Source organism: Bos indicus x Bos taurus, chromosome 19 (assembly GCF_003369695.1).
Source record: "Bos indicus x Bos taurus breed Angus x Brahman F1 hybrid chromosome 19, Bos_hybrid_MaternalHap_v2.0, whole genome shotgun sequence".
Lineage (NCBI taxonomy): Eukaryota > Metazoa > Chordata > Mammalia > Artiodactyla > Bovidae > Bos > Bos indicus x Bos taurus.
The window spans coordinates 19,202,071-19,229,860 of NC_040094.1; the positions used below are offsets into that span (position 1 = coordinate 19,202,071).

The 27,790-nt window shown below is 34.0% G+C and overlaps 1 protein-coding gene across 4 annotated transcripts in view; it reads right to left on the reverse strand.

Annotated features, from left to right (window-relative positions):
- Positions 1-2,942: 2,942 nt before the first annotated feature.
- The window catches only part of SUZ12 (SUZ12, polycomb repressive complex 2 subunit), a 39,399-nt gene continuing 14,551 nt past the window's right edge, over positions 2,943-27,790 (reverse strand). For all 4 annotated transcript variants that reach the window (XM_027519075.1, XM_027519076.1, XM_027519077.1 and 1 more), the window contains 12 exons: positions 26,715-26,764; positions 23,316-23,401; positions 21,140-21,371; positions 19,966-20,059; positions 15,705-15,810; positions 11,883-12,060; positions 9,277-9,368; positions 8,918-9,061; positions 8,289-8,446; positions 7,715-7,913; positions 7,168-7,247; positions 2,943-5,314 (listed from right to left, as the gene is read on the reverse strand). In XM_027519075.1, the coding sequence (XP_027374876.1) occupies positions 4,969-5,314; positions 7,168-7,247; positions 7,715-7,913; positions 8,289-8,446; positions 8,918-9,061; positions 9,277-9,368; positions 11,883-12,060; positions 15,705-15,810; positions 19,966-20,059; positions 21,140-21,371; positions 23,316-23,401; positions 26,715-26,764 (1,765 nt within the window). In that variant the 3' untranslated portion in view covers positions 2,943-4,968. The remainder of the gene's footprint in view (positions 5,315-7,167; positions 7,248-7,714; positions 7,914-8,288; positions 8,447-8,917; positions 9,062-9,276; positions 9,369-11,882; positions 12,061-15,704; positions 15,811-19,965; positions 20,060-21,139; positions 21,372-23,315; positions 23,402-26,714; positions 26,765-27,790) is intronic.

Sequence of the window (27,790 nt, forward strand, 5' to 3'; positions counted from 1 at the left end):
CGCTCAGTTGTATCCGACTTTTTGTGACCCCATGGACTGCAGCACACCGGCTTCCCTGTCCATTACCAATTCCCAGAGTTTACTCAAACCCATGTCCATCACGTTGGTGATGCCATCCAACCATTTCATCCTCTGTTGTTCCCTTCTTCTCCTGCCTTCAATCTTTCCCAGAATCAGGGTCTTTTCCAGTCAGTTCTTTGCATCAGGTGGCCAAAGTATTGGAGTTTCAGCTTCAGCATCAGTCCTTCTAGTGAATATTCAGGACTGATTTCCTTTAGGATTGACTGGTTGGATCTCCTTGCTGTCCAAGGGACTCTCAAGAGTCTTCAACACCACAGTTCAAAACCATCAATTCTTCGGCTCTCAGCTTTCTTTATAGTTCAACTCTCACATCTGTACAGGACTACTGGAAAAACCATAGCTTTGACTAGATGGACCTTTTGTCGGGAAAGTAATGTCTCTGCTTTTTAATATGCCGTCTAGTTGGTCGTAACTTTTCTTCCAAGGAGCAAGTGTCTTTTATGGCTGCAGTCACCATCTGCAGTGATTTTGGAGCCCCCCAAAATAAAGTCTGACACTGTTTCCACTGTTTCCCCATCTATTTCCCACGAAAGGATGGGACCAGATGCCATGATCTTTGTTTTCTGAATGTTGAGCTTTAAGCCAACTTTTTCACTCCCCTCTTTCACTTGCATCAAGAGGCACTTTAGTAATTCTTCGCTTTCTGCCAGTGTCATCTGCGTAGGTTATTGATATAGGTTATTGTCGTCTGAGGTTACTGATATTTCTCCTTGCAATCTTGATTCCAGCCTGTGCTTCATCCAGCCCAGCATTTTGCATGATGTACTCTGCATATAAGTTAAATAAGCAGGGTGACAGTATACAGCCTTGATGTACTCCTTTCCCCATTTGGAACCAGTCTGTTGTTCCATGGCCAGTTCTAACTGTTGCTTCTTGACCTGCATACAGATTTCTCTGGTATTCCTGTCTCTTTAAGAATTTTCCAGTTTGTTGTGATCTATACAGTCAACAACTGGGAACCATCAATGATCCATTTTAATATGGTACTGGTATAGTTAATAAAACATGCATCTCTGCTTTCCTTGGAGTGACATACTATTTAGATTAACAAAAAAATAAATACAGCTTTCAGACTATTTTTTACAGCACCTGTTTGACTTAATACCAATTGACTGTGTTCCAAATCCTTGTTAACAACTTATCCATTATACCTGGTTCCCAGTGAGAAACCATCCCTCTTTTTCAGCTTTTTAAAATGTAAGAACTACGGAAAACAGGCAGTACATTTAGATTTAAAAACTGCACAGCAACAGCCTCCTTCCTATCCTTTCGCCCAGACATCTTTTCTGACAGCAGTTGCTTTTGTGTATCCATTTAGTCATATTCTTCACCCAAGCAAATATGGGCACATATTCTTTTCAAATCTTGTTAAAAATGGAAGTATTCTAGAAACTTTTCTGTACCTTTCTAATCTGCTCAACAGTGGTCAGTTTGTCAATTTACATGTGCCCCAGTTTATGTTGGATTAAATTCCTGAAGATAAAATTGCTGGGGCAAAGGTTAAATGCATTATGATTTTAATGGTAAGTACCAAATTACTCTGTAGAGGTTGTACTAGCTTATTTCCCCACCAGAAATGTCATGAGTACCCACTTCTCCATTTTTTACCCAACAGTATTATCAGCACTCTTTCATCTTTAGCAAGCTGAATCCACGTGTGTTCTTGATCTCATTCTTTCCTTTTCTGGCAATGTGTATCTTTGGTGTCCTCTGTGTCTTCCATAGTCTGCAGGCTCAACCTTCCTATCCACTCTCCCCAATCTCTGCCTGTTTCCCTCTTTCGATGGCCCTATTTCCCACGTATTCATGATAAACTTCTCCGACTCATTTTCCATTTATTAACAGTAAACTCCTCAAACCTGTTTTCTGTTATTTAACCCTTAAAGTTGCTGTTTTAAACTCATTTTCTGTTACAGAACGGCTTCCTTTATGAAACTCTCCTTCCCTTGGCGTTGTCACTGCTGATTAGTTCATTTCTGCACACTGAAACACCATGGTTACTTCTTGGGCACTTACTTCACAATGGGCAGAATTCTGTTATTTAGTTGGGTATCTCACCTGGAGGACTCCCACAGCATCCCTGTGCTTCTCCCTGTGGAGAGCTTCTTCCCTCCCAGATTCTTGGAGCCACAGCTCACCTATGACACAGACTGGTTTGTGTCACGTCTGTACAGTAAATCTCCAAATACTTCTTACTGCCTGAAATCCAAATGCTTAGTTAGCATGGCATATAAGGCCTTCAGTTTATGTAACAATTATCTGAACACCAATGAAGACCATGAGTCACTACTAAGGCTAGTGAGACTGACTCAGCAGTCTAATGAAAAGGAAGCAGGTGCTTAAAGAAACACAGAGTGAGCTTTGGAACCAGAGGGGCGCTCAGCTCAAAGAATACACATGTGTACAGGCAAGCTATTTCTTGTAAATAAAGCAAGCACAGTGGAACTGTCAACACTTCGGTAACATTTTCCTCAATTCTTCTAAATTAATTTCAACTACTGACCTCAGAATATAGTATTACAAAATTGTTTTATTATTTGTGTCTCACTATATGGCTTTTTGAAAGCCAACATAAATCCTTTTTCATTCAAAAGAAAATTGAAAAAACCAAAGGTGAATCAGCATTAGGGCAATTAATATTGACATTACCCTAGACTATCAATTTTAAAATATTTTTTATGTGACAGTATGACACACTAGTTGCAACTGCTATTACTAGAACCGAAAGCAGGATTTCACATTAATTTTTCTCAACTTATTTGCTCCAGTGGATATATTTTTTTGGATATTTCCTATCTTAGCCAAGCCAAAATTTTTGTGCGTGTATTAACAATTCATAATATAAAAAACAAAACAGAATGCAGCATTTATATATTGAACTTTATGTACAAAATCATTTGATTTCAAATAAACATTTAATGTAAAAACAAACGTTCTTTTAAACTGAATTTTTTTTTTACATCTACTGTACCATTCAAATGCTTTATCATCTTACATGATTTCTTCAAAATCTCTTATCAAGGGTACATATAGAAAAGCTTTTTTTTATAAATAGAAACAAAGGGATTTTTTCAGCTTTTATTATAAGATGACATAAAAAGTTTACTCAACAGAAGTAATTTCATTACTATTTGGGGGAGGGAATCACCAACTTTTTGTGCAAACAATGCTAGCCTTCTTTTAAGCATTAAGAGCATAACTGCTTAAGAAATGACATAAGCAATAATTCTACACCTACATCTCCCCTAAAATAATCTATTTTTTTTTTTTTTACATATGTGCACAGCTTTAGCAAATTAAAGCCCGAGAGAAATGCTCGAAATCCACTATGCAGAGGCATAATCAGAGTTTACTGTAACTCATCATTTGGAGAGCTTACCAATCAAGGAGTCTGTAATGAAAGCTGCAGTTTCCCTCTTTCCTATTTTTTTTAACACAAAAAAAATCAATGACTAGGAACTTAATACTGGATGACAAATCACATCCACACTATCAGTTAAATAGCCTCACAGTTAAACACATCTTAAAGACCAATCAAATCAGTATTTACATTTTATAAATTTCTGAAGACACCATTAGAAAGCTTATATATCCCTTCATTAAACAAAATAGGGAACTGCATCTGATGGTGGTGGAATGAAATTAAAAAAATTAAAAATACCTGTATTTACAGCAGCATTGATCCTTTATAAATAAAGAATATGAAAATGCAATTATCTTTAAGGATAATAAAAAATTGAGGTGATGTTACTCAACCACAGTGCTTGGAGTTGGACTAAAAATCTATTGGTGCTTGTTAATGTGCCAGTAGTGAAACCACTTTCTGTTGGAGAAAATCCAACTGTAAATATGTGCATGAGACACATATAACACAGGGCAAAACTGCTCACAACGATTCAAGTCAGCTTATCTGCATTGGATATTCTAATCATGAAATACATTACGAAGACATCCTTGCAAAGAAAAAAAAAAGTTACAACATTTTCTGGTTCATTTTTATAGAACATTTCCTCCCTCAAAAGTGGCATCTTAAAAATCTTAAACTCGTTCTTCCCTTGGTTTACAATCCTAATGAACAGATGTGAACAGCTGAATCTTCCATGTGATTACCTAATTGGGAAAGAAAAAAAAAACAGCAAAATGTTCAAGTTTAAAAAAATATACTGGGTGAGCAATGCACTAAAATTGTCCACATAAAAACAAATGGATGGTCAGTGACCTTAGAAGCCAACACTGACATTTCACTGACAATGTGAAAAATTAATGTGTTCTCAAACAGGCCTAAGATGAAGAAGTGCTATTTTTAAATTGTAAAATGAACTCACATAATGTAAAATACCTTGTGTTGTACTTTTGCATTCCAAATTGATAAATGATTTCAAAGTCAAGGATTAAGGTCTGATTGCAAACAGTACTGCAACATAATTTCACAAAAATCTTCAGTTTCTAAAAAAAGGAATCACATTCTAATTTTCCCTCCCCAAGAAAATGTCTCACAATTACAAAGTAGAAAAACAGCCAGTCACAAATGCCAAAAAAAAAAAAAAAAAAACCCCAACACATTATAAATATGAAATAATTTCTAGATTATCAATTCAGTATATTTCATAAGACAATTGTTGAAGTTAAAAATACTTTAAGGTATTGCTTTTCATGCTTGAACTTGAGAATATTTTAATGACATCAATAAAACTGATAGGCGGGTAATGCTGCATACTGAAGTGAAGTAGAACCCTGATTAAAAATATCCTTGTTGAAATCATTTACTTCATCTGACAGTGCCTGTTTGGAACCTATGATTAAAAACAAAAACAGAACCCTTCCTAGAGGCTGAATTCCCTAGAATGAAATTTCAGTGTTTGTCCATAATGTGGGGGTTAAGCCTTTTCAGAGTTTTTGTTTTTTGCTCTGTTTTGAAACCCCTGAGACACCATCTGTTTCCAAAGCTTTCTCTTTTGAGTTAATTTCACTAAATCCATTTGCTGTCCCATTTTGTTCTTCAGTGACTTCTTCATTTGCAGGGGAAGCAGATTCTCCTTTTTCTAATTTTTGTTGCATTTCACGGAGCTTGGTAACAGCTTTATCTATTGACATTATGCTAATAAGATTAAAGTCATGCATGCTGACTAGATGAAGCATGAAGTTTCGACATAAATTCTTCTTAATTATTTTCTGTCCATAGTTTTCTACAAACAGCATACAGGCATGATTCATTTGATTGTCAGCAATAAACCTATTTAATAAAAACACAAACACATCAACAACAATACAAAGTATTTCTGTCAAAGGCCACAATGATAACTATTACAAGATAGTAAGACTATACCTAGGTAAGTGATGATTTAACTAGTAAAACTATAGTGAATCTGAGATTCGATCACCTGAATAAACTTACCATGTTAGAAATTTAAAGAGGTTTAATTTAACCAGAGCTTAAACAGATGTCATTTCTGTTTTTCCTAATGAAATTAGGAAGTTAGCAGTTAAAAATGTAAAATATTTTCTCTTGCCACTCCACTTTCATTAACTGTGTAACACTATTCTCTCAGTTTCCTATTTCAGAAGCAGTGTTTCTACACACTTTCAGTTAATGGTAAACTTTTGAAAAAATGAACATGTCACAACAATTGTGGTATAGTATGACTGTTTTGGTGGAAGACAATAAAATTTGAGAGAACCAAATTAAACCAAATAGGAGACGGATGTTCAATTACCCACTGAGACTCAAAACAGAATCTGTAAAATGTAAAAGCCTGATTGCGGATCTGAAAAAATACAAATAGTTTACCAACTACCTGCCACTTTGTAATGCCAGTTTATAGTGAACCTAGTATGCTGACAGATTCTTATGCTGACAGATTTGGATCAGGAATTAAAATATAACTCAATTAAGTAATTTGACTAAAATTCTATCTTGAAACTGGCATATCAGGACAAAAGGAGAAAGAGATTTCAGCCAAGCCTCCACATACATATTTACTCATAACTGAGTTTTAATGACTAGACCAGGGATGAAGCAAACATTTTCTGTAAAAGGCTAAACAGTAAGTATTTTAGGCTTTGCAAGCCATATGTGGGCTTTCCAGATGGTGCTAGTGGTAAATAAAGACCTCCTGCCAACGCAGGAGACACAAGAGACGCGAGTTTGATCCTTAGGTTGGAAAGATCCCCTGGAGGAGGACATGGCAACCCACACCAGTATTCTTGCCTGGAGAATCCCATGGACAGAGGAGCCTGGTGGGCTACAGTCCATAGAGTCACAAAGAGTTGGACACGACTGAAACGAATTAGCAAGCCATATGTAATCTCTATTGTCTTCCTCTTTAATTTTTTTTACAACCCACTAAAAATGTGAAGACTATTCTTAGCTCAAGGCAGTTTACCAAAAAAAAAAAAGGCTATAAGCGATGCACCCAGTCATCTGAACTAGAACTTAAAACACTTACGTCCTCCATTCCCCAAGAATAAAGAAAATAAAACGCCTCTTCCCATTTATTTCATTTAACCTTTAAAGGAAAAAACCTTAGATCCATGTGCTATAAAAGAAAGCCTTATTTGAGGGTCTAATACTAACGAAGGTAGAGAAGAATCTATGTACTGACAGGTAAATAGTTCACATAGGGAAGCAGATGTACAGGAAAAACAATGCTACAGCCCCAAAGGCACGAGAAATTAGGATTGTTCTACCCTCAGCTTTATGAGATGGTAGTAAGAAATAAGAAAAGCTGACTGTTTATATTTTACTCTGAATAATAAAGCAGTTAAAAATTTTGTTAATAATTGTGTTAGTGGTTTTCAGGATTTCCAGGTGTGTAGCACACGGTGTATTATTTATGTATTCCCTAGCAATAAAAGGAATAAAAGCTGGGTTATTAAAAAAACATTAACTAAAAACCTGCTGTTAGATGGAGCTAGCACCTTACTTAAACATTCTTTGAAGGTAACCATTTTTCTAATACCTGAATTAGGATATTTAGGACAAATTATACCTAAATTTTAAGTAAGATCCTAACACAGATTTACAGAATGTGAAGCAACAAAAAGAACATGAAGGAAATGGAATATTTAAATCTAGAAACACCCTACCCATGCTTCATGACATGGAGATTCCATAGTTTCATCACTTCTTTCTCTCCTTCATTAACATCAGAAAATTCCTCAATTTGCTTTTAGAAAAAAAGAGGGGAAAAAAATTTATTAGATGCAGAATAAATATAATTGGTATTTCTAAGAAAAAATTGTGAGAATGTTAAAAACAGAATTTTTTGTAACTAAAAATACAACTTATTTATATAGCAAAGCAGATGTTTCCAACATCCATTTAAGTGGTAATTTTAAAAGGGAAATCCTTATTATGAAATAGTTGCCTTTAAATAAAATGAAAACACACAAAATCACAAGAAGAAAACCCGTATTTCCTTTAGTTGGTAACTATTAAAATGACACAATTACAAAAATTGTAGATTCCTGAATTCCTTAATTTAGAAAAATGCTCCTTAACATTAAATCAAAAATTTAATTCATATTAAAGTTATTAGTTTTCAAACAAAATCATTTCATCATAAAATTGTAAAATCATTGTCGATAATGATAATGATGATGATGGTAAGAGCAACAGAACAGTAATAATTACAGTAATGGTTTTTTCTCTTAGCCATTCGGGGTCTTTTTCATCTTCACTATCTACTTCCATTTCTTGTGGACGGAGAGGTAAACAAGTATCACTATGGAAATAGAGGCGGTTGTGTCCACTACTGTATGTTCGCTGCTGTTCCACTTCTCCATCTTCGGATTCAAGAAATTCAGACATACTTGCTTTTGTTCTTTTTGGCCTAATGAAAAGAAATGTTGATGTAATATTAAGTAACACAGAGAGGGCTCACACTACTCAGAGTACATTCCTTTCTTACAGAGGTTTCCACCTAGGCATGCACATAGAAACTTCTACTGGGAGACACTTCAATCTCCCTATAACCACTACAGCAGTAGCCACATTAACACAGGAAAAAGCTGTGAGGAGGAAGTGAGAAAACTGCTGTAGAAACAGGAGCCAGGGAGAGTTATAAAGCAGTATGCGACCCCAGAGACTTATTTAATACTGAAATAAGAAATGCCACCTAAACAGTAGTTTTGAATGGCTTCCCTTTATTCCTCAAACATCAATAAAGTCAGAAAATAAACTTTTGCCACATGCCCTTTTTACCTACCTGCACACAAGAATGTGTGTGATAGGTGTTCTCTTTACTGGTCCATTGCGACTAAAAGCAAATCCGGGCTGGCGATGAATATCCTGAGGATTTCCTGCATAGGAGCCATCATAACACTCGTTGATAGAAACATCTATCCTAGCACCTTTTGGATGATACTGTAACAAAAATGGCAAGGTGATCAGAAAAATAAAATATTAATTATCCTATCTTAAATACCTATTCCTCCAACTTAATTAAAACGTACTTGTGGGTTCTTAAATGTTTTGAAAACTAAAATAAGCCAGGCATACCAGCATGGTGAACAGGGGGCCAGAAGATCTGGAGTCAAAAAGATCCATGTTAAAATCCTGGCTGTGCCATTTATTGGCTTGGTAACTGTACAAATTATTTCTTGTCTGAGCAAGGATAAGGAAATTACCACTTAATTCAAAGAGCTGGGGTGAGGATTATGTGAGTCATTAGAGGTGCACTGTGCAAATATACACAAACACTGAGTCATTCATCGTAATTCATCCATAAACAATCCATTCAACGTGGAAACTTTGGCATCCTGCACAAAGTACAATTTCTGAAAGCCAAATTTTATCATAATGTATAATAGTAAGAAAAAATGAAAAACTACTTACAACATAATTGAAGATAAATCTGCTATGGCAGAGTTTAAGATGTTTAAGTAAGCTATAAAGTTTGCGGCAGTTCAGGGTGCACCAAGGGCAATGTAGGTCATCTCTTGCTTCAGTTTGTTGTCTCGTATTGTTGTTATAAAGGAACTTTAAAGATAACAAAAGACAAAAAGAACAGCAAATCTCCAACTTACATATCTCAAGATATTTTGTTTCAATATCAACTTTAAACATAGTTAAAATAATATAAAAGGAAAATCAAGTCAGAGGCATTCTATTTATTTATGTCAGAATATTTCAGATAGAACGTGCAAAACAAAAGTATCTCATGATTACTTAAAAGAAGGGTCAGCTATGTTTACCTGATAAAATATTCTTAATTTTTGTCGGTTTTCATTTGAAGTATCTTTTTCTTTTCTTGTTTGCAGATCTGTAGTCAATGATTCTTTAACAGCTGAAAACATACACTTTTAATGAAAATACTTGCTTCTAAAAAGTGAAATATCTGTTGTGAACATAATTAAACAATAAAGGTTTCACAAAATTCTTCTTGTGGCATTGAATACAATGTTTTCACCCTCAAGTGATTTCAGGGGAACAATCCCTTTATCAGCAACCTAACCAGATACTAAGGTCTTTACTGGTAGGATCCATTCTTTTTTCCCCTTTAAAATGTCCTAAAACATTAGGACACCTATCATGTTCTAAAACATTTAAAAAATAACCCCAAGTATTATACGTAGTCACTGTAATGCTTTAAGCACTTTGAGGTCAAAGTAAGGTTTTGCTTGGTCTTTGTATTTCCAGTGCACAACAGTGAGCAGACATCCACTCAATATTGGTTTAACAAATTAAATGAAAATGATTGTAATAATATCATTCCAAATCCAAAACATCATCATTAATAATTTTGGTGTATTATTTTACTGGCTTAAAAATGAAAATTTGTATTTCTCCTGACATAAGTAATCATTTCCTATGTAAAACTTTGTAAAAATCTTTTCTACTCAGTTTCCTGAAAACTCTTTTACTAGTATTTGGCCACAGAACACTTTGAGAAGTGCCCAGACTACAATTTCCTTGGGAAATCTTTCCCCTGACAGGGGTCATTTCTTACATCTCCTAAAACTGACTCTAACTACAGTTGACTTGCACACAGCTAATGGATGGACTTGAGTGGTATATGTCAAAGACAGCTCCCTTCTGTCTTCTTAAACAGTCTTAGATAAAACACATGGATACCCTCAGGTCAAGGACAGTGTTCTCATCAGGCAGATAAAAAATGAAAGAATACTGCAACATGGGCCTTAACCCAACAGAGCTAACTGCTACAATTTGTAAATGTTTCTCCTCTTAAAAATTTACTACAAAATTTAACCTGATAAAATTCAGGTTATAATAATCCTCTTCCAGCCCCCAAATTGTTCAAATATTCTTAAATGGTTAAGTCAGTTCCATAATATAAACAAATTTTTATGTAAATTTGAAAAAGCACATTGTTCCAAAGCCCTTTATAGCTGCAATTCAAAACTACAAAGCTCTGAAAACCAATCATTTTCTCATGAGTTTGGGACAAATTTATTTAATGGAAAAACTTATCCTAAATTGACATAAAGCTATCTATAGACTATGACAAAGTCTTTGACTGTGTGGATCACAATAAACTGTGGAAAATTCTGAAAGAGATGGGAATACCAGACCACCTGACCTGCCTCTTGAGAAACCTATATGCAGGTCAGGAAGCAAGTTTATAACTGGACATGAACAACAGACTGGTTCCAAATAGGAAAAGGAGTATGTCAAGGCTGTGTATTGTCACCTTACTTAACTTCTATGCAGAGTACATCATGAGAAACGCTGGGCTGGAAGAAGCACAAGCTGGAATCAAGATTGCCAGGAGAAATATCAATAACCTCAGATAGGTAGATGACACCACCCTTATGGCAGAAAGTGACAAGGAACTAAAAAGCCTTTTGATGAAAGTGAAAGTGGAGAGTGAAAAAGTTGGCTTAGAGCTCAACATTCAGAAAATGAAGATCATGGCATCTGGTCCCATCACTTCATGGGAAACAGATGGGGAAACAGTGTCAGACTTTATTTTTGGGGGCTCCAAAATCACTGCAGATGGTGACTGCAGCCATGAAATTAAAAGACGCTTACTCCTTGGAAGGAAAGCTATGACCAACCTAGATAGCATATTCAAAAGCAGAGACATTACTTTGCCAACAAAGATCCGTCTAGTCAAGGCCATGGTTTTTCCAGTAGTCATGTATGGATGTGAGAGTTGGACTGTGAAGAAAGCTGAGCGCCGAAGAATTGATGCTTTTGAACTGTGGTGTTGGAGAAGACTCTTGAGAGTCCCTTGGACTGCAAGGAGATCCAACCAGTCCCTTCTAAAGGAGATCAGTCCTGGGTGTTCTTTGGAAGGAATGATGCTAAAGCTGAAACTCCAATCCTTTGGCCACCTCATGCGAAGAGCTGACTCATTGGAAAAGACTCTGATGCTGGGAGGGATTGGGGGCAGGAGGAAAAGGGGATGACAGAGGATGAGATGGCTAGATGGCATCACCGACTCAATGGACATGAGTTTGGGTGAACTCTGGGAGTTGGTGACGGACAGGGAGGCCTGGCGTGCTGCAATTCATAGGGTCGCAGAGTCGGACACGACTGAGCGACTGAACTGAACTGAGACCTCATTTGAAGATATTATGTAATATATGGCATATATACTATATATTATACCATGATTCTAAAATTAAAAAATCTCCAAAATTCCCACATACATCTAGTGAATAAAGTACTGTTGATCAGCACTTCATCACAAAACTTTAGGAGAATCGTAATTTACTCATAATGTGTCTAGTAAGTCAAATAATATTTCCGAAGATTACTGGAGCAAAAGACAAATTAATCTAAAACCTAAGTCCTAACTCTGCAAAGCATTATTTTGACAGCAAAGTTTTCATACCAATAGTTTGAGTAGGTTTTACTGAACCAGGCTTATTTTCTTGATGAAGACTCTCTGAATTTCTAGTGGCAAGAGGTTTGGCTATAGGAGCTGTAGATTTATCATTGGTCTCTCCTGTCCAACGAAGAGTGAACTGCAATGTAGGTCCCTGAGAAAATGTTTCAAATGGAGGCAGTCTCTAAAAAAGAAAAAACATGACAACAGTGAAGATCCCAAAAACTGAATTGAAAGAAATTGTAGGAGTAAAAAAAAATACTTATTATGACATATTAATGTAGAACTGACTTCAATCAACAGATTTTTCCTTTAAAAACCCCCAAATGCCTACATGGATAGCCAGGAAAATAAAGTAAATGTATGGCGCAGTAAAGACTGTATATAGTACTAGAGGGCTCAGACTGGCAATTGCTACACTGGTTCCCCATACAAACACTGGCCCAATACAGCCAGATTTTCAGACTTTTTTTTTAAGTTCATATGAAAAATACTCCCATTTTTATTTGCTGGTAACTAACAAATTAAAAAAAAAACAAAAAACTATGGTACCCAAAGCCTGCCAGTTTGCAACTTCTCTAAAGATGACCAATTACTTCTGACTGAATTGAATGGTTTTAGCAATGAATAATTTTTGACTTCTCAGCTTCACAACGACTGCCCTTGGTTCTCACTCTGAATTTTAGGACACTGAGGCTTTCCTCCTCCACTTTCAATCACTTACAAAACCACTCTTCCCTTGGTCTCCTTAATTAGTTCCTAGTCAACATTTAGCCACAAGCCCCAATCTCTCACCCATCCTCAAGGATTTACCTATTAGATTATTCCCAAATTGCTTCTCCCTTCTTTACACTTAGAGCTCTAAACATTGTCACTTGGATATCCAGGTCATCCTGAACTAAAATATGTTTAGACATGAATCTATTATCTTTTCCTCTCAAGTACACTTATTTTTGTCCCAAGCATTATCATTCTACTAGTGGCCCTAAAGGAGAAGGAAATGGCAACCCACTCCAGTGTTCTTGCCTGGAGAATCCCAGGGACAGGGGAGCCTGGTGGGCTGCCGTCTATGGGGTCGCACAGAGTCGGACACGACTGAAGCAACTTAGCAGCAGCAGCAGTAACCCTAAACTAAAAATTTCACAATTACATTTGAAACCTATTCTTGCTATTCTCATATAATTACCATGTACAGATTCTTACTACAGTATCTTATTACTAGAGAGCAGTATCTCAGCTGCTCTGCTTCTGATTTTTACTTCTCAATCCATATTCAGGAGACCAAGTAATTTTTGTCAAAGATGCTTTCATGTTATTCCTTTTTATAGAAATCTTCAATGATTTCCTATTTTACTGCCACACAAGTCTAACCTCCTTCTACATCTTTATTACAAATAATCCTTTAAAACTATAATTTTAGACTGTAGTGACGTGAAAGGGTAATCATATAAACCAATTCTGACAGAGTGAGTCCGTATCTAGGAATTTATCTTGTAAAAATACTTGCAATGCAAAAAGATACATGTACAAGAGTACAAGTATACTCACAACATTTGTTAAAATGTAAAAAAAATTAAAATAAATTATCAACTTAAGTGACATTAGTTTAGCAACTTATGGGACATTTACTTAAAAGAATAACATAGAGCTGTTAAAAAGAAGCAAATCTATATGACCTGACTTAAAAGGATACCTCAATTTCTTGGGAAAACCCCCAAGCTCATGTATCAGTTCAATTCAGTTGCTCAGTCGTGTCCGACTCTTTGCAACCCCATGGACTGCAGCATGTGTATAAAGTCTTATAATGAGTATAAACTCATATATAATAATTCTATTTTCTCATGAAGAAATTTAAACTTTAAAAAAGAAATTTAATATTGTCTCAATTTCTTGGAAAAACCTCAAAACTCATACACAATAATCCTATTTTCTCAAGGATAAATTTAGACTTTAAAAAATTTAAAACATAAAAATAACAAATACCTGCAGAAAATTCAAGCACTATAGATACATATAAATAAGTTATTTAAAATCCCATCACCTGAAAGTAACCACTATTATGCTTAATTTTAGAAAAGGTGGTTGTGTTATTATGTAAAAATTGAGTATCATGGAAATCTTGTCAAAATATTACCCTTTTTAATGGCTATCATTCTAAGAGTTAAGGTGTTTCCAATTTATCACTATTTAAAAATTTCAGGCAAGACTTGTTACCTAGATCTTTTCAGTTATCTAGGTACTACCTTGTGACAAAATTGTAAAATATAAACTGTTATATCAAATTGTTAATGACTATATACACAATTAAAACTTTCATTTATATTGTCAGTCTCCCCTCCAGTAAAGTTACATCAACTTATTCTTAACTTAAAGCATTCTTTAAGAATATATGTCCCCACATCTCCAACTAGAAACTGTCAACTTCTTTTAACTGTTGTCAAACTAGTAATCAAAAGCTAGTAATCTCTGATTTTGTTTGCATGTCTCTGAATACTAGTAAAGTTGAGTATCTTTTTAAAAAGTTTACTAGCAAAACTAATACAATAAAGTTTAAAAATAAAATAAAATAAAAAAAATAAAAAAATAAAAATAAAAAAATAAAAAGTTTACTAGTCATCTATCTGTTGAGCTGTCACACTGTTCTTTATCCATGTCTCCTAATTAGACTGCTTTTTATTAATTGCATATTCATATTAGCCTTTTGTATGTTACAAATATTTGCCCCAGTCCATCATTTGGTTTTAACTTTAGATTTTTAAAGTATAGAAACGACTCGTTTTAATTAGTCGTTTTTATGATTTCTAGCTTTTGTATCATACCTAGAAGGGCTTTTCTCATAGCAAGATTATATTAATATTCATCTGTCTTTTTTCTGAAGCTATGCAGTGTTAATTTTTACATTTACATTTATGAGCCTTCTGGAATTTGTTAGGTCTAAATTTATTTCCAGATGGCTAGAGAGTAATTCTGTCACATAGATAATAAACGGTTTATCTTTCCCACACAGATCTAACACCAATTTTATCACAGATTAAACTCAAAACTATTTCAAGACTATGCTTCAGTGATGTGCTTGTCTATTCCTATACTTGCACCATAAATTTAAGTTATTTTATTGTTATCTGGAAAGTAAAGGTTCTCAAAAAACTTTTCCATAATTTTCCGTAGTACTATTACACACTGTTTTAGGTTAACTTTAGACTAATTTTAAGGCTTAAGAAAAAAAAAATCCTTTCAGGATTTTGCTTGTGCTGCTACACTGATCTAATATATTTAGAAACAAATGACACTGGTTCTATTGTCTGCCTATCCAAGAAATGTATGTATGCCTATTTTTAAGTCTCTTAAAAGTTATTTTAAGCCTGTTTCATCTAAGATTTAAAGATTTCCTGATAAGTTTATTATTGGTCAGATGTTACCTGCTGTTACTATGAATGGGATTTAAAATATCAGTCAACATTTATTGAGCACTTATTTTATGCCAGGCACGGTGCTAAGCATCTTTCATTAATTATTTCATTTAATCCATCAATTCTATGCCTTGCTTAACAGATGAGAAAACTGAGACACAAGGATTAAGTAACTTGCCAGATGCCACATAACTACAAGTGGAGATTTGAACCTGGTGGTCTGGCTCCAAGGATGATGCCTTCCATTAAATACTCTGACTAGATAATTTTGATTTGTGTTTTTCAAGGTATTAAAAAAAAGGACTCTTCCTTCCAATATGAATTCCTTTCAACATGAATTTCCATTCGGGGAAGAAAACATCAATCAGAAATGGGAGTTTGTAACTATAACGTGCTCAGTCTTCTGAGTAGTCCATACCTTCCCATCAAGAATAGTCTCCCATGTTGCTCTTTTCTTGCTTATTGGACATTCTTCCATTTCCTGCATGGCTACTTCATATTCCCCATCTAAAAGCTGTAAGCGCCTGTTAGACAAACACATACACTTTAAAGTAACCTGAGTATTATTGTAAGTACACAAATTCTACATCTTTAGATTTATATTCAAAAGCAATTATTAAATTTATAAACTAGCTTACATTCCCAACAAGATTTAAAAATATACCTACACTCCATTCCTGGCCAAAAATTTTTTTAAATGATTTGTACTAATAACTATTACTAGAGAATTACTTCATTACTGTAGCTACTCAGATATAACTTAAAACATTTAAAGTATAATATGCTTACGGTCTTAAAACTTAGTAAGTTTTAAATATTAAGTATAAAGCATGTGTGCAGGCTTTATACTTTTAGAAATGAAATAACAACAGTGTTTTAATACTTGCCTTAGGGAGCCACTAAGAATTACGTCTGCTATCTTTAATTATTGTAAATACTTGAACTAGAATTCTTGACTCAGCAAACTGATGATTATGACAAATCAGATAATTATAAGATCCTAAGGGGGCACCTGGCACATATAGGTGCTCAATAAACATTTCACAGGTGAATGAATATGTGGAATACTGGTTGAATCAAAGAATCAATTAAATTAAACCCATACTCACAGTACAGTTTTAATGTGTGTGTACATATTTGTGTGTGTATATATAGTTTTTTATTTTTTCCATACCATTAAACACTGGTAACACTACTAACCTAAATACCATTCTCCAACCATATCCAATAGTTAACTATATATCAAGAATCTGGCATCTCATCAGTCTTAGAGAAATCCTCTCAGGTGATATTAGCTGACATTTATTGAGTGCTTACTATGTGCCAGGCCCTATTTTAAAGACTTTATTTACATGGTTCATTTAATTTTCCCAACAACTCTATGAAGTAGATGCTATTACTTTACTGTTCAGAAGAGGAAACGGGGGCATAGACAGGGTTAAATAACTTGCTTTAAGGTGACACAGTGAGTAGCCAGAGCTAGCAATACAATACAGATAGCCTGTCTCTAAAGTCTGATTCTTAATAGCAAATGATTTCAAGAACTTAAGAATTTTTGTCTTTATGTTGTGCTACTTGAATTTTTTCTACTTCAATATATCAGCTTAATATTTTTTAAAGTTGATTTTATTAGTTTGAATAGATATTAATATTCTTCTAAAATGGAAAGGAGCTCTCCTCACACATTTACATGGCTACATAGCATTCTGTTTTATGGCTGTACATTTTGATGGCTACAATCCAATTTACTCTCCTATCTGTAATGTATGAAGAGTCCCTTTTCCCCCACAGCCTCATCAATGGTACTTTACCAAGTTTTTTGATACCTGTCAAACTGGTAAGTGAAAAAAATGACATCTCAATGCATTTTTATATTCAGATGTTTTACCTTTTAGTTGTTTAAAAACCATATATATTTTCTTTTCTTATATTTTCATGATATCCCTTCCTCATTCTATTCGTCTGTTGTGTTTTCCTTTTTACTTAATATGATCTGTATGTATTAGAGGAATGAGGTATCCATTGATATCTACATATTGTGAATTCAAATTAATTTTCTTCTGACTTGTCATTTTTATTTCAACTTGGCTTACAATGGTGTTTTTGTTTTCAAAAGGAAAGGAAAGTGAAGTCGCTCAGTCGTGTCCGACTCTTTGCGACCCCATGGACTGCAGTCTCCCAGTCTCCTCTGTCAATGGGATTTTCCAGGCAAGAGTACTGGAGTGGGTTGCCATTTCCTTCTCCAGGGGATCTTCCCGACTCAGGGATTGAACCCAGGTCTCCCGCATTGCAGGCATACGCTTTACCCTCTAAGCCACCAGGGAAGCCCATTTTTTAAAAGAAGTTTTTTATTTTGCTCCATATTCATATTTTTCGATATGGCTTTTGATTTTTACTCTTTAAGGAGACTTTTAACTTCTCAGAAATTATAAAACAAATTTTTAAACATCTAATCCCCAGATCTTGGCTGGCAAATACTTTTCCTCTATTAACAGGAACCATGACTCTTAAGAAAGACCCAATTCCAGAGCAGAGGTAGGAAAAGGAGAATGTAAAGCCTGGAATAGCTAGAATACTCCAGAAAACAAGGAAATAAATGAATAAAAATAAGTCAAAGAGACTTAGGAACCTGCTTGGAGCTCCAGAGCTCCTCCTGAGCAAATTTAGGACAATCTGAACATTAAAAGAGCAACAGAAATAGATTAAAACAGACTGAATAAAAGTGGAATTCATTAATCCATACTTGATACCGTTACAATGGAGAAATATGACCACCACTTTAACCAAATGATCAAACCAAGCTGTGTCTGGGACATGCACAAAGAACACATCATCAATTAGTGTTCCTACCCAAAATGTTTAACCTGAATCTAAACATGAAACAATCACAAAAGTCCAAAATGGAATACATTCTGCAAAACTACAGGCCTGTATTTAAAGTGTCACAGAAGGAAGGAAAGCGGGAGGTCGGGACCGGAAAACTATTCCAAATTGAAGGAGACTGAATATATACAACAATGGACAACTAGCTACAGATCACAATCCTTGACTATGGCGAGGAGGGAGCAGAAAAGTACATTACTGAGGCAACTGGGGAGACAGCACTGTATTTTTGTCTCATGTTAGCTTTTCTGCATATGGTAGATGTATTGTGGTTATGGAGGTTAATGTCCTTGCTCTCAGGAGATCTGGGGTAAGTTTAGGAATAAGAAATGGAATCAAGTGTCCATGATCTAACCCTCAAATGGTTTATCACAAAAATACTCATGAATAAAGCACATGTTGTAAAATGTCAACAAATTATGAATCTAGGTGAAGGATACATGGGTATTAACTACCTGCATTTTTCCTTCAACTTTTTTAAGTTTGAAAATTTCCAAAATTTAAGTTGGGAGAAAATTATTTTATGATTTCCTCTTGGTACTTTTTTAAAAGCAGTTTTTATATGTATACCTGTAGCTGATTCGTGTTGATGTATGGTGGAAACCAATACAATATTTTAAAGCTATTATCTTTCAATTAAAAATAAAACTTTTAAAAAGGCAGTTGTTTTTAAATACACAAGGAATATGTTAACATATTTAAGGTAGAAAGAATTTTTAAAAGAATATAATGTACCTCTCCTCCTACACTGCCTAAAATAGAACATTTACTAACATTGATGAAGTCCAGTGTATGACATCCTAATTGCTTTTCCCACAGACATAACCCCTTTCAAATTTCTGACTTGAGAGAAACAATGTCGCTGACATTAAGTGACAGATTCAAAGACAATATGGTAGCAAAATCAATGGCACTATTCCTAATCACCTTTGCTTTCCCATTAAAAGCCCCGAACCTTTCTTTACCCTGGTGGCTAGTCAGTGGATTCTATCAAGGCAATCATCTACTTTTTAAAGAGCAGGAGAAACGCACTAGTTGGCTTGGCTTTCTCCTATCCCTGACTGACAGTGAAATGTGTTCACTACCGGTGAGCACCTCAGGACAAGAAATCATGGCATATTACAGGTTTCATCCTCTAATTGTACCAAAAAAAGAATACTGCATTCGCTTCCCAGAGGTTCTATACTGGCACTAAGGTGCTTAATTCCCAAGTGAAAACTGCAGAAATGATTATAAATCCAAGTGTTCCTTCCTACCATGTGTCAAATGCACAGAGAGCCACACAATGATGATAACACACAATTTTCTTCCTTAACTCAGGTAAATATATAATCTCAATATTTGCATGAAGCCCACTTCATTCAGGTCTCTGCTCAAATATGACCTTCTCCCAGAGGCTTTCTCTATAAAACAACCATTTATTCTCTTATTTTTCTTCACAGCATTCTCACTAAGTACATTAGCTAATATAATTTTGGGGAGTAGTACCTGTTTCCTCTACTAGAATTTAAGCTCCATGAGGGCAGGGGTTTTGCTGCCTCATGGGTGAAAACAGTAACTAACAAAGAAGGAGACACAGAAAATACTTGCTGAATAAACAATCTTAACTGAACATTCAAACAACTCATCAGTGTTTATTGCTTTCTACGTGATAAAGAGAAAAGTTTAGTATTTGCAATTTGTTTTTCAATCCATAAGAATAAAGAGAAGGCAAAGAAACAGTATCACCACTATATTCTGCTTCAAAATAAAAACATTCCTAAAACATGGGAGCCTTGCCTGTCCATCAACATTACCTGTTTTTATCAAATACTGTCATTTGTGCAACAAACGTTTTTTCCCCATCTTCACGATTTCGTTTTCTTCTAGCTGGAAGTTCTTCATTGACATCTGAATTTGACAAACATTACTCATGAATCAAATATTCAAGCAAATACACCATATTTATGACATTTGGACCCTTCACATAGCATATACTCTATCCCAAATGAGGTTGTAATATAATACCCAGACTTACACCCTTCAATTTTATGTTTTTACCTTATGTGTATGTTCTTACTTTTTAATATTCATTGCCATTATTAACCCCACATTTTTGCAGATGTTAGTTTCTATTCAGAATGATCTTCCCTGCTAGGCAAGGAGAAAAAAATTCCTCATTCATGGTTACTTTCCAAGAACTTCAAAGAATGCCTCAAGACTCAAAGATTATTTTTGTCAAGGTATTTCTCCACTAACCTTCAAAAATACCTCTATTATACCATGGATCATTTAGCTGCAATTATATTTTATGTTTATCCCTGTATTCTAGGTTATGAGCCTTTGGAAGATGGGACTGGATTTCTTAATCATATTTGTGTCCTGAGCACCTATATGTTATATGAATAGTTACCTCAAAGGTGGATTCAGAACAGTTGTGGAGGATAGAAGGATAGATATGTGGTAAGTATAATACAATGTTAACTGTAGAATCTAAGTGGTAGATAAACAGTTGTTCACTACCAAATTCTTTTGAATGTTCTGTATGTATGAAATTCTTCACATGCTGGGGGAAGGGATGAATTATTTGCTCAGACACTAATTTAAATACCAGTCTTTTCCATCCAGTGTTCAATATATACATGTATTTTTTTACTACATGAAATGTTTCACCATATAATAATGAAAATTTTACAAATTAAATACCTAGTATAGCACAATAACCAATAGTGTAAGCACCAGGCCAATCTACCATAAAATTAATTATCTCATTAGAGATTTCCTAATAAAGGCCATGTTGTTAGAGCACATGCAGTAACTTCTAGTTCTACATCATTTTCCCCTCTAAACAATTATTAAAATGACTAAAAAATAAAGAAATATTTTGTACACAATTATGAGTACTATGAAGATGCACTACTTCAATCATTTTTACAGTTCATCTTAATCTCCAACAATAAAATCTAGTAAAATTATTAAAATAAAAATTACCAATATTTTCATTGGTTTCTCCATTAATCATCCCATTATACTCTCTTCTTCCTGGACGAGTCACTCTAAATAGCAATGAGTAAGACTTCACCATATGGCTGTTACTAGGTTCAAATTCATTACTGGAAACTGCAAGGGATGGGAAGTTTCCAGGTTTTGTTTGATTGAGGTCAGGATTCAAAGGCACCTGCTTTTTACCTGTAGGAACTTGCCTTATCGGACAACTTACATCCTGCAAAGGCAAAGATTATTATATTTATTTATGTATATGCAATGATAAGAATGATAATAAAACCTCTAATCACAGCTATAGGAAGTACAGTTTAGGGCATGATTTCCAAATGGCATGCTAAGATTCTAAACAAAGGTCTGAAAATTGTGATGAAGCACAAAGAAAATATCAATCAACTATCTTTCAAATATTAACACAATTGAGGACTTCCTCAATATAATGAAAATAATGATACAGTATATCTTATATTTAGCTGATGGTCATCTTAAAGTGTTAAGTTAGAAATACAGAACTAAAACCATGCTTGAAATATTACATACAACTCATGTAAACTACTCTTTTCCCTTAAATATTCTATTTTTAACAAAATAACAAAGAGGATCATTAGAAATGAAAAAAGATGATTACAATAACCCTACTGACAACAACCTTAAGAAACAGTAAATCCATATATTGAAATATATTGTCTATAAGAAGTAATATTAATCATCTTATGAGTAGTGTTCTGTCTTTATATAACTAGGGCTATGCTGAAAGAGCAAAGCCGAAAAACTGCAAGATGCAGAAGACCTTTATAACAAGAAAATACAGTACATATTTTAGGTACCTTCTATTTTAAAACAAACAGAATACATGCTTATAGTCTTAAAATTCTGTTCTACAAGAGTGTAAAAATGGGAAAAATGTAAGTCTCCGTCACCCTAGTTCTTACACTCTAGAGAGGACTAATATTACCAAGTGGCTGTGCATATCCTTTGAAAAAAATATTTATGCCTTTTCTTAACACAAGAAGGATCATACTATAGTTATAGTCATTTCTGTTTTGCCTAAATAATAATATATCTTGAAGAATTTTCACATTACTACTTACTGTGTGTGCAGTTTGGGGGACTAGAGAGTATTACTGACTAACTTTAATCGAGTTTTTAATATACACTTACACTGCTATCTCTCATCACTTTGGTCTACTCCATATCTCTAGCACAGTTTTTACCACATTATCTTACTATGATTTTGGAAGAGCATTAGCAATAGGAACCTCTATACAGATCATTCTTATTCATTTTTTTGGCCTTGCCCCACAGCTTATGGGCTTTTAGCTCCTCAACCAGGGATAGAACCCATGCTCCCAGCGGTGAAAGTGTCCTAAATTTTTGGAATGCCAGGGAAGTCCCTCCTATTCTTAAAACACCCAAGGACGTCCAAGGCTACTAAAAGTAAACCTACGGCTTTGGTGGGTTGCCCAGGAAATTTAACCAGCATAACACTTGTTTCTATGGTAAAATGATTTCATCTTGCTAATAAAACTTTGAAGCAATATAGTAACAAGTTAATGACTGATAAGGCTACCAGCAGAATTTCTTTGCCTGCAAGTACTGGTACAAGATAATCCTTTAGGGAAAAACTCTCTCTTAGCCCTTATTTAAAATACCAGTGTGTTTAAATAGCTGAGGTGAAAAAAAAAAAAACAAGCTAAGAGATTAGAGTAGCAGGAAGCAACTGAATTTATGTCCTAAGATGCTAAAAAATAAGCTTATTCCCCCACATTGTCATACTTCCATAACAAAGTTTTATGCAGATACCTACAGTCAGATTAGAAAAACCTGAAGACATGGGAGGTTGGCAAAAGAGGTTATCAATTTTACAATTCAGCTATCAACGTATTTTAAAGAATCCATCTGCCAATGCAGGAAACTTGAGTTCGATCCCGGGGTCAGGAAGATCCCCTGGAGAAGGAAATGGCAACCCACTCCAGTATTCTTGCATGGGAGATCCCATGGACAGAAGAGCCTGGCGAGCTACAGTCCATGGAGTCGCAAAACAGTCGGACATGGTTTAGCAACTGAACAACAACCACATAGTTTAAAAACACATATATTTGCATAAACATATTTAATGAAAAAATTATTCCATTTAATTCACCAGTATCACTTTATACATCACCTTTCTTTTTTTGTGGCAAACTTTCACAAGCAGGACTTCCAGGGTGACAGAATTTTGTTCATTTTCTGAATTTTGTGATGGTTTATCTAAATAGAAAAACAATACTTCAAACTCTATTTTAAAAAATAGTACTCATTTTCCTAAGATGTCTGAGAATTTCAAACAAAGACTTTCTATAATGAAGTCTTCTCACAAGTTTACTCATTCCTTTTCTCCACAATCAGTTCCGAATTTAACAAATACAGTTAAAGCTTCTTAGTAGAAAGCATAAATGAAATAGTTCAGGATAGGTAAGACACAAAATAAACATTTTTTTCTTTCTCCCAAAATCTATTAGAAAAATATCCTAGTTTAAGATGTATTTAAATTGAATTGGTTACTATCTTTCATTTCATTTTGAATGCTCAGATGTCTAAACTAAAAGGCTCTCTGATTTGACCAAAACTTGTAACCGAAAGGATTAAAAAAAAAAGGATTAAAAAAAAAATTAAACATAAGTTATTTATGATAATATAAACATATTATCATTTCACAAGAAAGCAAGCTATTTTTTGACCTTTCCCCCACAATCTTTTTTTTTCAGGTTCTTTCCCCATTTATTACAAATTTTTTTTCTTTTTTAAAATTAAATTATTTTAATTGGAGGCTAATTACAATATTGTAGTGGGTTTTGCCATACACTGACATGAATCAGCCATGGGTGTACATGTGTTTCCCATTCTGAACCCTGCTCCCTCCCCAAGAATTTCTTTAAAGCCTAAATGGGATAGCAAAAATCAAGATATTATTTACTACCTAAGAGAATCTCTTGGTTTACAGAATTTAGGAATCTTAATTTTAAAGTGATAGTATATAGTCTCTTTATCAATGAACTTTAAAAAAAGGCTTCTGCCAATTAAGGTTCCAGAATACTTCCCTACAACTTATCTTTAATCCCAAAGGCACTAATAGTCCAAAACCATATTTTATCATTCATTTATCATTAAGTTTCAACAATATACAGAACTACTATGTTATATATATGTATACACATGCATATATATGTTATAGATGAACCCATATACAAAGAAATAATCTTTGTTCTGAAATTTTAGGCAACACTTTTTCTGCTTAGAAACACTCTTCTTACTCAGGGTATATACATAAAATACATTTGAATCAGTCTCTTGAAAGCTGTATCCAGGATAAAGATAATTTAACATACCCAAAATATCCAAATGTCCAAAATGCAATAACAAAAATACTCTCTGAACAATACTCACCACGAAAATAGTACCCTGATAATCTGTGTATTCATTCTAAGCAGTTTTAAGTAGTAACTGTTAAACAAGTCTTCATTCAAAAACAAAAGAAAAAATAATATTTTAGGGATCTTGATGTTATTTTTCTATCCTGGTTTCTTAAAAATATTACTTCTTAAAAAAAACTACAAATATACCTTGAATAGACAAGAGAGGCAATATATCTGCTTCTTTCCAACCTCCACTAATTTCAAAGTTTTAATGGGAAATTACTTTCTGGAAATAGAAGTATTGACAGTTTACTTTCTCATTTATTCCAGTAATATCAAGAAAAAAAAAACTTTAAGTGAATCTGAGCAACTCTTGAACTGTTCTGTCATATAGACAGGAAAAAAATGATCATACCATGTGGCAGTTTATGTCAACTAATTAATTCAAGTAAATTACTGTTACTTATATAATGTTAGTAAATAGTATTCAATTAATATCCACCAATAATTTCAGTGATGAGTAATTTATGTTTATAGAAGTACCTGAGAACAAAGGGCTAACAAACCTATAAAATTCAAATTATGAGCTTCTAAAGTATTAGAATTCATGTACTTTTTAAGTACCACAGGATATCAAATACAATGAATGATTAAAAATAAGAACTCTACAAGATGATTATAAATGATTTAGGAAAAAAAACATGAAAATGCCACTCAGGTTACTTCTATTAAAAAAACAGACCAGGTCTAAGACAAAACTAGAAGTTACATTAGCTGCTAATATGACCAGACTAATAGGGTATGACCAGACTTCAAATTTCTTACATTAAAAACTTGACTAGTTATCAAACTGTTCTAATATAACCATTCTATTTATTATTACACTTTGTTTCTTACTAAACAATACCAAGGATGAACAACTTGACCTGTTTCTTATAAAGATTTTATTACATTGCATGATTATATTAAAGGATACACATATAATTTAAGATGGACAAGCCCAGAGGCATTTTATCCATTTTGAAACCAACTGAAACTTTTCCCAGTATCCTTTCACCTTTTTTTAATGAAGTAACATTCAGGACTATATAATTTTCCTTTTACAGTATCTAACATATTGATATATCCCATTGGTTAGCAGTACTCGTTTCAGTTGTTATAGCTTAGTACTGGGATGGCCACAAAGTTTGTTTGGGTTTTTCCATAAAATGTCATTAAGAAAAAAATTCAAAATGTTTATCCCTATTCCAGGTTCTGAGGCAATTAATTAAAATTCTCACTGCCTTTATAATTTAAAGTTTGAAAAACATTGTAAATAAAAAATAACAAAATCTAAGAAATTTCATTTTATTAAGTCTTTCCCATATTTTCTACTGGTGATCTCTGGAAAGATGAGGGCTCTGAGTTGGGTAAGATAATGTTATACAGTTTTTTTTTAACTGCAATACTTGGAGCCCTAAAAGGTATGATTGAGTTTTAAGAGGTGGAATTTCATCTATTTAGATAAGCTAATGTTTACCTTCAAGAATGAACCCACAAAATACTGATTATTTTAACAATTTAAAAATCCACTCATAACTTGCTATAAGGAAACCAGGTGCTGAGCACAATCTTATGTATGTACAAGGTTGACCTACAATTTTTAAAAGCTTTTAAGACAGTTTTTTAATTTTTATAATAGTATAATTGATTTACAATGTTGTGCCAACCTCTGACGTACAGGAAAGTGACTCAGTTATACACATTCTTTATTTAAACTAGTTTCTTAAAACTTGTTTCTCAGACAACCTATTTCTGAATTACCTTCATGCCTTATTAAAATACAGACTCCTAAACACCACCAAAACCCTACTAGATCTGAGGCCTTAGAGGGTCCAGGTATATGTATTTCAAACAAACTGTCAAAATGTTTCCACACAGACTAAGACTTAAGAACTACTACTTTAAAAGTTTAATGAGTTATAAGTTACATCCTCCATATTCCACTATTGACCACAAAAGCCATAACTGAAATTGCAGGGGAAATCCACTAAAGAGAAATTAAATAATCAGAATCAACATCTTTTCCATTAAATATAATTTTACAAATTTACAGTTTTGTGGGTTTTTTTGCATTCACAAAGGTGTGCTGCTGTAGACTGCCAGTAAGTTTACTTTGAAATACATACCATTTTTGTGGAAGAAACCAGTAAATGTAAGCTGCAGATGAGCTGACAAGCTAAACAGAACAAATAAAAAATTTTACTACTTTAATATGCTATAACAAAAATAACTTAGACTTTAAATATAACAAGGAAATCAAAGCTACTTCAGCTCATTTATAAACATTCGGCTAATTCTTAACTCTATTCAAGCCCACTGACTCCATGCTTCCCGTGTTAAGTATGACATCCTAAACAGTGTGTCTATACACATTGAAATACACACACCACACAAATAGAAACAAAAAACACCGAAGAAGCAAGGCAGAAAGAGACCACCAAATAAGAAGCAAGATAATTTATAGTGCTTTAGTGTTCTACCTGTAAAACAGGGACAGATTTCCCTTCCCATCCCTCTAAACAATAGCTGAATCCATGCTACTCAATACTCAAGTGTATTTTCAAGCTACAGAATTTCAACCTCCTTAACAAATGATGCAGAACCATCACTTTCTACTTTAATGAGGGATGAAATACACAATCACAAATATGCTATCGATTTGTTACTATTCAACATGTCATTTTCACTTTTAGTTTTATAAGCAATGAAAAGGAAGCATAAACTATAATGAGCCTTTGTTTTGAAAACTATTTACTACAATGGAAAAACTATTAAGTTGGGATAAATGAAAACATCAACAGGCTTTTGTAGTAGCTTTAAACTGGCAAAGAGCAATCTATCTTTAAATCGGGAGCCATTCATAACTTTCCAGAACAGTTTCTGTCATGTGATACAGACACCAGATTATAGAGGGCTATAGAGAACAGATGTTGGAAAAAGGGAAGCAGTACTGAACCCTTACTCAAGAAATTTACTAGTGTAAAGAATCAAAGTAAAATAGTAAAAGCACAATGTGGTTCAATAAAGGGTACCTTTTTTTTTTAAAAAATGATGGTGACAATCTATGCATTCATATAACCAGAGGGGAACAGTTATATAAAGACTTTGAGGCAAGAGAGCGTTGAGGAACGAGCTATGGTCAGAAATGAGGCCATATTACTAACAGGTTAGTTCTGTAACTGTGCCCAGGACTCCAAGTATT